At 45.0% G+C, this 12,161-nt stretch overlaps 1 protein-coding gene across 1 annotated transcript in view; it reads right to left on the reverse strand.

Moving 5' to 3' along the window:
• Positions 1–335: 335 nt before the first annotated feature.
• The window catches only part of Cat (catalase), a 37,428-nt gene continuing 25,602 nt past the window's right edge, over positions 336–12,161 (reverse strand). The window contains exons 9-13 of the mRNA XM_031371183.1: positions 10,165–10,303; positions 7,202–7,332; positions 3,779–3,886; positions 1,396–1,479; positions 336–1,152 (exon numbers count right to left, since the gene is read on the reverse strand). Of these exons, the coding sequence (XP_031227043.1) occupies positions 1,087–1,152; positions 1,396–1,479; positions 3,779–3,886; positions 7,202–7,332; positions 10,165–10,303 (528 nt within the window). The 3' untranslated portion in view covers positions 336–1,086. The remainder of the gene's footprint in view (positions 1,153–1,395; positions 1,480–3,778; positions 3,887–7,201; positions 7,333–10,164; positions 10,304–12,161) is intronic.

Here is a 12,161-nt window from a genome sequence, read left to right on the forward strand (position 1 = left end):
AGAGTCCTCTGAAGCTACAGGCAGTTGTGAGCCACACAACCCAGGCACTAGGTACCAAACTCAGGTCCTCTGTAAGAGAAGTACAAGTAGTTAACGTCTGAGCTCTTGCTCCAGTCCTGCGGGGGGGTTTAAGACTTCTGAAAAGTAAGCTGATGAGTAAAGGATATAAGAACTTTCAAAGTTAGGACATTGACTACTGTCTCACTGTGCCAGAAGGCCATTCATAGACAGCCACCATGGAGGCTTCTGGCTGCTGGCACCACAGAGAGAGTTCGTGTTCTCTAGCTCCCATTCCACATTATATATACAGAGTTGAAAGAAATCAAACGCTGTCCTTCCATGTAGATCATTTTATTGTAAAAATGTAAGCAAGTACAAATCACCCTATGTGAAATCACTGTGTGTTAGCATAAACATAATTCCAAGTGGAAAAAAAGAATCTGATCAACTGCACAGCACAGGAATAAACGTGAAGTTTCAGCAGTGCTAAAGTTACTCTTGGAAGACATGATACAAGGATGGCTTTGCTTATAAGGACCTTAGAAAAATAAAAAAAATTCTGAATGGGCCATCTTTATCATCAATTATGTGTGTATGCGTGTGTGTGTGTGTGTGTGTGTGTGTGTGTGTATGTGTGTGTGGTGTGGTGCATGTATGTGTTATGTATGTGTGTGGTATGCTGTGATGTGTATATACTGTATATATACCAGGCCATGAGGTAACAGGAGAATACAACAATCTTACCAAGAGTTTATCATATCTAATCAAATCATGTTTCTGGCTAGAAGACCTTTCTTGTAATCATTTTAAATGTAGTCATTTTAAATGAATAATTCAAACAGAAGTCCTAAGTAGATCCATGTTTCTGTTAAATGACTGCTAAGCCCTAACCTTTAATTTCCCCCTCGGGAAACGGCATCAAAGCATGGCTATCATTCACTCTAGAAGCCCGGATTATCATTTTAAAGTCATCATCGTGAATCTGCGCTTCAGCAGGGGACAATCCACTCAGCGGTGATCATAGGCGAGCCTTGGGCTCAGCTTCACGAGACATCTCCTGGGAGGCTGAGGCCGAGCACCTGCACTTCACAGATTAGCTTTTCCCTTCGCGGCCATGTGTGAGCCGGCCTGTACGTAGGTGTGAATTGCATTCTGTGTCAAGGAAAGAGAACACAAGACCTGTGAGTTAGGCACCGGGGATTTCTCTTAAAACAACTCAGAAATCCATTCACTGTGAATGATTGCATGTCGCGTGGGGCTAAAATGACGCGTATGTGTCAGTAGCACAAAGAAAACGCCTCATGACTGCTGAACTGAGGTGAGGATGCCAGTGGAAACCAAGCCGTATCTGATCCAGTATGGGCTCCTCTGCCAGCGGTACCACTCAGGGCTCACCTTAGGCTTCTCAGAGTTGTATTTGTCCAGAAGAGCCTGGATACGGGCCCCGTAGTCAGGGTGGACGTCAGTGAAATTCTTGACCTGAATGAAGTCAAAGGAAGACACATATTAGCATCTCCTGCCCTCGACAGGAACTGCCAGTGTCTTGTGCTTACTGGGAAGGGGAGGAAGGACATTTCAACAGGTCATACCGGGTTCTGGAGAAAGGCCTGGGTATCTAGTATAAATTCTTCAGTCTAGGGACTGAGCTGCCTCAGAGAAGCCACTTCACCTATCTGAGCTTCCGTGTCCCCCTCTCTAAATGAGCAAGACAGTTATGCTTATGTGGTATCACAGAAGCACATCTGGTCTTTATCCTCCATTCCTGGCACATGGACCCTGAAGCCCGTAGAACTTACTGTCGCCTGTGTACCACTGAGATGGCTCATGGGGAGCCTGGTGAGCTGCAGGGCAGAGCTGGTGCCAGACACAGTGAGCATAGGATTTGAATCACCTATGTGCACCTACAGATGGTGTCCAGTCACCTCATAGCTGATGACCTGGTCAGCCATGCCTATGTAGGGAGAGCCCCCATGAAAGCCCTTGTCTGACCAGGCTCCTGGAGTCTCTCAGTAGGTGTCGGGAGGCTGGTGTGCTGAGAGGCATGAAAACTGGTAGTCCTCCGCCCCACATCAAGCTCACGCTCCTCATCCACTTGGTGAGTGTTGAGATGCTCTTTATGATGAACAGATAATACTAAATAAGGCATTTTCCTGGGTTCTGTGAGCCATCCTAACAAATAACAAACTTGGCAGAGGACCCTGTGAATCCTGGGGCTGTCTTGCTCGAAATCTAAAGTGGAAGGGGTTCTCACAGGGTTGACCCCTAAATCTGTGGTGATGAAACAAGTTCCAGGGACTCCTGTCACAAGTGAACTGAAGTGTAAGACAGCGAAACACCACTCAAAGTTCAAGAAGCTCTTATAGAGGGAGAAAGCATACGACCAACCATAGGGTATTACAGGGAAAACACACCTGAGTAACTCGCAGCATCAGCTGCCGGTAAACAGCTGACCTCACGGTGGATTCTGTGTGAAAGGGCAGACTTGGCACTGCCTCCGTTTAAGATGATGCACAACTCTGGCATATGCCAGGCAACTCCATGAAGGATACCCAGCCACTGCATGAGCCCCAGCAAACAGTGAAAAGGAGGTGGGGCACCAGGAACAAACAGAAAGCCTTTAGAGTTTTAGCATATGTGAGGAGTTTGCCAAGGATGAGAGCCCTGGTTGGCTACACACAGGCTGCAGTACTTGGTCTCATCAGGACCAAGAGATAAAACCTGCCATGCCGCCTGGTGGTGGTGGCACACGCCTTTAATCCCAGCACTTGGGAGGCAGAGGCAGGCAATTTCTGAGTTTGAGGCCAGCCTGGGCTACAGAGTGAGTTCCAGGACAGCCAGAGCTACACAGAGAAACCCTGTCTCGAAACCCACCCACCCCCCAAAAAAACCCTGCCCTGCCCAACCCCCAGAGCAGCCACCAGGCTCTTTGCTGGTTCGTGACCTGGGCTCTGGAACATTCCAGACAGTGGTCCTGTGATCAGAGTAGCAGCAACTAACACACTGGAACAGAAAGGCTACTGGGTTTATACTGAATGTACTGCTGTGACAAACCAAAAATCTAGAAGTCAGAGAGAGGGCTTCAGGTAGCTCATTGAGCAGCCAGCAGACACATCCCAGCACCTTGACTCAGCATGCTTTGGGGAATAGCTCGGTTCTCGCTGTAGAAAAGAGGCAAGCTTCTACTCTATCTGAAGAAGAGTCACAGACTCATGACAATGAACCTTGATACAACCTTCAAACCACAAAACTGGACACAATACCTGTCATCCTCTGAAAACATAAGGGAGATGAAAGCAGAGCCACAGCTGGCCATCACACACAGAACTGACTACAGCTGAATTACACAGCACACACAAGAATTCACTCTAAACTCAACTGAATTTCTACACACTGGAAAACCAAAATGAGTGTATTTATCACACCAGACAAAACACTGAGACAAGATAATTGGACTTTGACCGAGAATTGCTGCACTGTCTAAAAAGTCATCTTAACTCGGGGCTGGAGAGATGGCTCAGTGGTTAAGAGCACCAACTATTCTTCTGAAGGTCCTGAGTTCAAATCCCAGCAACCACATGGTGGTTCACAACCATCTGTAATAAGATCTGACACGCTCTTCTGGAGTGTCTGGAGACAGCTAAAAATATACTTACATATAATAAATAAATAAATAAATCTTTTAAGGTAAACTGCTTTTCCTTGCAGGGTTCTCCCACACAGCTGCACTACCTCCATAAGCCAGCAGGTGTCAACCTTGAGCCATCAGAGCCAGACTCACCGCTTTCTTCTGAATGAAAAGCTGAGCATCCTTCAGGTGGCTGGCAATGTTCTCACACAGGCGTTTCCTCTCCTCCTCGTTCAACACCTTTGTATAGAATGTCCGCACCTGTTTGGCAACAAGAGGGCAAAATATAAAACTACCATTTTACCATGAATAAAACTCACCCAAGAGTCTACATTTGAAATGCACTATTAGAAATCACTGAAAAATTACAATGAAAACTGTCATCTTTGTTGAATTAATTTGTTTTGCAGTCATTTGTTGGTAATAGCTTAAAACTGGTTTTCTTCTCTGTGTGTCTGTGCAGGTACATATGTGTATATGTGTGTACAAGTGTGTGTGTGTGTGTGTCTGTGTGTGTCCAACTTTCTCAGGATTGGCTCCTCCCACTTAGCGCCCACATGCTTCCAAGGAGCATGCTCAGTCTGGTGGGCAGTATCTCTAAAATGGCACTCTTTTCTTGTCCTTGGTGCTATGTTGAGACCAGCTGTAACTTTCTGCAACCCACAAAACCTATGACTAGAATTTTAACTCCTCGGAGGCCTGACACCTTCACAAGAGGAAACATCTGTCAAGACTCCCACAGGGCATATCCTTCCTGTATACCTCCACTTGCCACTGGGACTCGCTTTCATTACTGGAACTTGAACATAACGTGTTTAGCTGAGCTGCAGCACCTTTTCAGAACATTTAATATAGTCTGTCTATGGATGTAGGGAGGTAGGCAGGGCTGGAGGGAGGGCTGGAGGCAGGCAGGCCATCTATGATTTTTCTTTACATTGGTTGATTGATTGATTGATTGTGCACAAGCGTGTGCACATATGTTCATGCCATGGCACATGTATAGATGTTAAAGGACAACTTGTGGGTATCAGTTCTTTCTTCTATGTGGGTTCCAGGATCAAACCCAGTCTGTCAGGCTTGGCTGCAAGCGCCTTTAACCACTGAGCCATCTCATTGCCCAAAAAGTAATTTCTAGAAGCATTTCCAGTGGTTCACTGCAGCCAGCTTCTCACGGGAGCTCACTGTCAACTTTTCAGGGATTCTGTAAGCAAGCCACAGGACTTGCTGCACATACATGACTTTTTTTTTTTTCTGTAACTTTTCTGAGTTCTTGGTCATTAAACCCTTGCTTTGTTCTCCAAAGCTTTTCTTTTTTGAAAAAAGGTACATTTCCTTTTATGTATATGAATGTCTTGTCTGCCTGTATTAGAATATACACCGTATGTTTGCCCAGTGCCCAGGGAGTCAGACAAGGGTGTCACATTCCATGAAACTGAAGTTTTGGATTGTTGTGAGCTTGTCTGGGTGTGTTATGGGTGTTGGGAATTGAACCCTGATCTTCTGCAAAAGCAACAAGTGCTCTTAATCACTGAGCCATCTCTCCAGTCCCTCTTCAAAGCTTTTAATCTGTCTTTCCAGTGTTCTTCATGAGAGGATAGGTCTTATATGAACAAGTCCTCTCAGCCAGAAGGCCACACGAATCATTTTTAAGGATATAGACATGAAGCTCCTTAGGTACTGGTCACAGGACTTTTATTATTGCATGCTATGCTTTGAACCCATAATACCAGGATCATGGCTGATTAAAAATATGAGTCTTACATAATGATAAGAAAACCTTTCACTAAAATACGGAAGGTCATAACAAAGCTCACATAGCAAACCTTCATGTACAAACGGCAGTCTCGTTTCTAAAGGAGTTGTATGGGCTTGCTTTGTACCTACCTTGACCTCATACAAGCAAACCCTTGGCTGTCAAGGCTATCCTGCAATACATCGATGTCACCCATATCTCTAAAAATAATAACTTACTATAAAAGGCTTACCTAAAAGTGCTTTATAATCCCACAATAAAATAGCACTGGCAGGCACACACACACACACACACGCATGCACACACATCTTTCCAACAAAAACATCTTTGCAGTGAATCCATTTTATGTATTTATAAATAGTTCACTTGGAATCTACATTTTTAAACTGAGAAAATAAAAATGGGTTCTAATTGAATTTAAATATCAATTTACAGAAAACTCCCACACTGGACTCCAGAGAAACTACCTTCTCATTCTTTGGCTGGGTGTGGTAGAAGTTACACTGAGCACATCCCAGCCCACACGCAGGCTCCCACAGCATCCCTCAGGGCAGCCACACATAATTGGAACAAGGGTGAGCACCTGACCCAGGCCAGGAAGTTAGCAGTGATCCGAGACCAATGATACAATCTGGGGTAAAAAGACCATCGGATTCTCTCAACTATGACGGAAATAGGGTGAAGGGTGCTCAAAAAGAGAGAGGCTGAGAAGAAAAACATCAGAAAAGAGAGTAGGCCAGGTGTGGGCATGGCCAAACAGCAGAAGTTGAGAGGCATAGGGGGAGAAAAGTGGGGGGAAGGGGGTGGGGCATGCAGTGGGAACAAGCAACTAGCAGTGGAAAGCAGAAGTGAACACCTGGAGAACTAAGAGAGCCAGGGGTCCAGGAGCTCTGAGTGGAACCTACACACTCTCAATGCCAGTTTTGTTCAGCATTTTCCAGGCTTAGGATTCAAACCAAGGCCCCGTCCGTGCAAGGCCAACAAAGCACCATTTTTCCAGGCCTCAGCGGCTGTCTTGAATCTCCAGGTCTAGTCCCCGGAAACTGGGCTGTTCTGCCAGGATCTTATGTCTTACTCGCCCATCTCTTAGATTCCCAGGTGATCAGTTTTCCCCAGCATCACCCAACTTTATCGTCTCAATAAAGGCTGGGGGAACTGAGAATGGGTCCCCATATCTGAAATGGACGGAGTAGCTTGAAAGCTCTTTGGCTGTAGCCAATAGAGAAACTGATTTGCTGTTAGAGACAAGTTTTCCTTGGATTCAATTCAAGATGCATTAGACACTGTGATGGTTTGTATATGCTAGGCCCAGGGAGCGGCGCTATTAGAAGGTGTGGCCTTCTTGGAGCAGGTGTGTCACTGTGGGTGTGGGCTTTAAGACTCTTATCCTAGCTGCCAGGAAGTCAGTATTCTGCTAGCAGCCTTCAGATAAAGATGTAGAACTCTTAGCTCAGCCTGCACCATGCCTGCCTGGATGCTGTCAGCTCCTGCCTTGATGATATTGGACTGAACCTCTGAACCTGTAAGCCAGCCCCAGTTAAATGTTGTCATTTATAAGACTTGCCTTGGTCATAGTGTCTGTTCACAGCAGAAAAACTCTAACTAAGACAGACACCTTAAGAAGTGGCCAGTAAGTCTGATGTGATGGCATATGCCTTTAGTCCTAGCACTTGAGAGAGAGAAGCAAGGGGGCACATATGAGTTCAAGGCCAGTCTGGACTATATAGGCCAGCAGAGCTATATAATGAGACTGACGGGACTCCGTAATGAGGTCTGACAAGAAAAACAGCCAAGCGCCCACGAGGAGCCAAGAAAGCCATTACCTGAGTGACATTGTCTTCATTAGCGCTGTTGAAGCGTTTCACATCTACAGAGCACTGGGCACTGTGCTCGAGGGCTGAGCGCTGCTGCTCCGGTGCGCTGAAGCTGTTGGGGTAGTAGTTGGGAGCGCCACCTTTAAAGAGAAGCAGAGACGTTCTTAGGGAACTGACAAATGTCTGCAAGTCATCAGTATGGGAAGGATCAGGCCCCTGCAGTAATCAAACACACTCACATCAGGTACAGATGCAAACACACCACATGCTGGGAAACGATTCCTCCCTTCCCAGGTCTAACTACAGGCTCTGCCTACACGCACATGTGGGCTGCCTCACTCTGAGCCTGAGTATAGAGATCTCAAATCCAAGTCACCGCTTCACAGGTCCTGTCTATATGACACCTCCTGATGCTTACATGCACCAGGAAGTTTCTTCAGAGATGTGACCTGGGTGCCACTGAGATCAGGCCCAGAGACACTGGAGGTCTGACAGTTTCATTTGGATGTAGGCTCCATCTAAGCATTGACCCAATTGTACAGAGCAACCCAGCTCTGCTCCCTCATTCACAGACCTAATCTAAAGCTCTGAGATGGTCATAGCTGCTGCACTGTTGCTGGGGTGGGGGCTAGAAGCCTACATCTCCGTCTGTTTCCACGAGAAAACTTGACAAAACTCTTCCTCACACACCTTGAAGATTTTGGAACATCTCTCCTTATCTGATTCTAATGCTCCCCTCAATTCTATTTTTACTTTCTCCACTTAGAAAAGTTTTTTTTAATCTATATTTGTAATATGTTAGCTTTCATTTATCTTGATTCGTTGGACACAATACCAGCAGATATACATCTTTCATGATTCTGAGATAAAAAAATAAAGCTTTTCTTTTTCTCAGTGTGGCATTTTTTATTAACTTTTATTTACTGTGTGTGTGCAGGTGTACTCATACCACTAAACATGTATGGACATCAGAAAACAGCTTGTGGAAGTCAGCTCTCTCCCTCCATCCACAACGTGGGTCCCAGGGAGTGAACTCAGATCTTCAAGCTTGCGGCTGGTGCCCTGAGCCCTCTGAGCAATCTCAGTGGCCCCTTGCTGCGGTATACTTTCTAGATGGCACGTGGCTTTGGCTGGTCTCAGCAGACGCTTGACTATCAGAGCTTACACTGTCTGTACAGAATACTGCCTAGGAACATAAGAAGTAGCTTACAGGAAGCAGCCTGTGACTGGACTGCCTCATGGCTCTCCGCCAAGACAGATTATCCACTCTGTATAATTAGGAGATGCCGCCTAACACAGTGATCAAGGCACCAAGGGTGCATGCAGGGAGAAAGAAAAATGGCTACATACCATTATGGCAATCAGTTACTCATTTCAGAATGTAGCCTTGGGGCAGCTGTGTCACTATGACAAGCAAAGACTTCAGCAAGCTAACCACCACAATATTTCTTCACTAGGAATTCAGCCTTTGAGAGGTTATAAATTCTATTTTCAAACACATTCTGACCTTTATCCAAAAGTGGGAATTGTCTTGGAGGTACTGGCAACTGGAAACAATTAAGCTCTTTCATGAGACTTTCCAGAGCACAGCCCAAACTCACTCTAAAATCAAGCAGAGGACTTCAACATCAACCCTAGAGCAACTTTCTCACAAGTGTGCCAGTGGGATGTAAACATGAACTAATTAACTATAAATGAAGCTCAAGATAAACAGGGACATCTATTGGTGCCACGCACAGCTGCAATAACAAAAGACCACAAAAGAAGGAAAAGAAATCAAAGTCTAGAAGACTGGAAAGGCAGGATTTAGCCACAGAGAGTACCTACTATGTCAGGCCCAGGCCTCTAGAGTCCTAAGGGAGCAGAAATATTAGACCTACTCAGTGGAGTGTGGCAGAAAGCTTGCACACTCAGTAAATACCAGGGAGTCCTGGGAGTTAAGCAGAGCACAAAACAGCATGTGCAAAACAATTAAATGTGTAAAGATGGCCCTTGAAAACCACAGCAAGAAATACAGAAAGATTCGGTTGTCATGGGCTCTGGATGTTAAACTGTTAAATGGGTGTTTGTCCTCTATATTCCAAGTTGCCTTTAGAGTACACACATTCTTCTTTTATTGGAGGTGTACCCTATAGTAGGCAATATGTTTGATTTTTGTCCAGATAGCTATTTTGTTCAAATAGACATCACTGGTGAAACTTCTTCAGAGATCTATTTCTGCAGCTATTACTTAAACACAGGCTCCCAGCATGCGATTAAAAACTAAGATATTCATTAGATGGGAACATTAAAAGAAAACACATCAACCAAGTGCTCTGCTTGGCTAACCAGAATTAAGACCTGAGACTCCCTGTGCATTGGCATCAAGAAGGGAATTAAGATGGGAAAGCCATGCACTTGACAACTGAACCCCAAAACACTCAAGTGCGGGAGAATGTCATCTCGGTAGATGACTTAGGTAAATCAACTTGGGCAACAGACATGGAAGAAGAGACCCCCCCCCCCCACCCCTTGATTTTCTCTCTTTCTTTTCCTTTCCTTCCAAATTCCAGTCAGAGCTAGTCCCCCAGCTTCACCAGAACTGCAGGCGGAAGTGTGAATGCTGTGCCTCTGCGTGTTCAAGGTCTCAGAGGGTAAGAGTGACTTGAGGGACTGTGCATTCTGTAGCTTAGGTTGGATACACTCCACAGCGGCCATTGTGTAAGATCCTCCCCCTAGCCTTTCACTTCAGACAGACACCGGGGGCAATGTGAGGAGGGAACTCTCAAGGATGTGCATAGAATGGACAGAAGCCAGGAGAGACCACAGACAGCTCAAAACTTCATGACTGAGGAGATCTAGGTAGCTGGCAGCACCTACAGAGCATGTTACAGCATGGAGGGCTCAGTGCCTACAACCATTGGCCTAGCATCCTAACCTACCCAGTCCCCACACTCTCCGCCTTTACAGAGAAGGAGTCAAATATATCCTACCCTGGTTGTCATGTATGCACATGGGGCCATCGCGCTGGTAGTTGGCCACTCGAGCACGGTAGGGACAGTTCACAGGTATCTGCAGATAGTTGGGTCCCAGGCGGTGGCGGTGAGTGTCCGGGTAGGCAAAAAGGCGGCCCTACAGTAATACACAATAGACATTAGGAATAGTCAGTTATGAAACAGAAATGAAGCTATAAGCATCTTTCTAAATTTCAAAGTACATGACTACTTCATAACCTTGCCTACCTCTGCTGGGAAGAGTTAAGCTTCTTCCCACTTAGAAAATGCATTTTCTCCGGGTGGTGGTGCTGCACACCTTTAATCCCAGCACTTAGGAGGCAGAGGCAGGCAGATTTCTGAGTTCGAGGCCAGCCTGGTCTACAGAGTGAGTTCCAGGACAGAGAAACCCTGTCTTGAAAAACCAAAAAAAAAAAAAAAAAAAAAAAAGTGCATTCTCCCTAAAGAAGCCATCCTTAATCACCCCTGCCATCTATCTGGCCAAAACTCATTTCAAATCTGTCCTACACAGTGATGCCTACCTGACCACCAGGACACAGTATTGCCTTAGTATGGCATTTCACATTTCTTTTTTTCTTTTTTTAAAGATTTACTTATTTCATGTGTATGAGTACATGCTGTAGCTGTACAGATGGTTGTGAGTCATCATGCGGTTTCTGGGAATTGAACTCAGGACCTCTGTTCGCTCCAGCCCTACTCACTCCGGCTCAAAGATTTATTTATTTATTTATTACATGTAAGTACACTGTAGCTGTCTTTAGATATACCAGAAGAGGGTGTCAGATCTCATTACAGATGGTTGTGAGCCATCATGTGGTTGCTGGAAATTGAACTCAGGACCTCTGCTCGCTCCAGCCCCACTCACTCCGGCTCAAAGATTTATTTATTTACTTATTACATGTAAGTACACTGTAGCTGTCTTTAGATATACCAGAAGAAGGTATCAGATATCATTACAGATGGTTGTGAGCCACCATGTGGTTATGGGATTTGAACTCAGGACCTTCAGAAGAGCAGTCAGTGCTCTTATCTGCTGAGCCATCTCACCAGCCATTTCACCTCAACAGAATCCTGAAGTAATTCTCCATCTTCCTAGCCTCTATTCCAAGGGAAGAGTTGAGCCTTTGCTCTTAAAACAGCAGCATTCTCCAGAATTGCTGTGGAAATTGTTCAAAGCAGCACCTCCTACACCGTATGGTGAATTAGACACTCTGAGATTTACTAACAAGCAAGGAGAAAAAGCTGTGGTTGGAACCACTGGCCCTCCACAGCCACAGGTAATGACTCTGAAGCTAACCAGGATGTGCAAATTACACCTAATATTTCCCAAGACAGGATGAGAACCATCCTGACACTCCTTTTAGCAAAACGCTTTTGGATTTACTCTGCACTGGCCCCGCTATCTAATCACTGAGCTCTTCTCGTTATGCAAGGTTTTACTCTGAGCAGTTCTTCTTCAACTGCCTTGATTATTGCCCTGACTCCTACACAACATTCTTATCCTAGTTATACATGGCAAGACAAAAAAACAAGGTCTAAAAAAATGGAAAGGAGACCATGAGAGGGGAAAAAGAGATCTTAAGGGAGAATAGAGGAACAATAGAACAAATGTGACATAGAAGTGAAGGGATTTGGGGGGAGCAATATGGAGAAGGAAGGGAAGATGGAGGGTAAAGAGAAGAAATGAGGGAGGGCAGAAGGAGAAGGATATATGTATATACATATGTATATATATATATCACATATATATGTATACATATATATAAAGTATAATAGTAATATATACATGTCTTAATGAAAACTCATTAATGTGTATGCTAACTTAAAATTGATTTAAAATTTTAAAATTGAACTACATTTTTAAAGTGAGCATTAAAAAGTGAAAACTGCCAGGCGATGGTGGCGCAAGCCTTTAATCCCAGCACTTGGGAGGCAGGCGGATTTCTGAGTTTGAGGCCAGCCTGGTCTACAGAGTG

Source organism: Mastomys coucha, unplaced genomic scaffold (genome assembly GCF_008632895.1).
Source record: "Mastomys coucha isolate ucsf_1 unplaced genomic scaffold, UCSF_Mcou_1 pScaffold15, whole genome shotgun sequence".
In the NCBI taxonomy this organism is placed as follows: domain Eukaryota; kingdom Metazoa; phylum Chordata; class Mammalia; order Rodentia; family Muridae; genus Mastomys; species Mastomys coucha.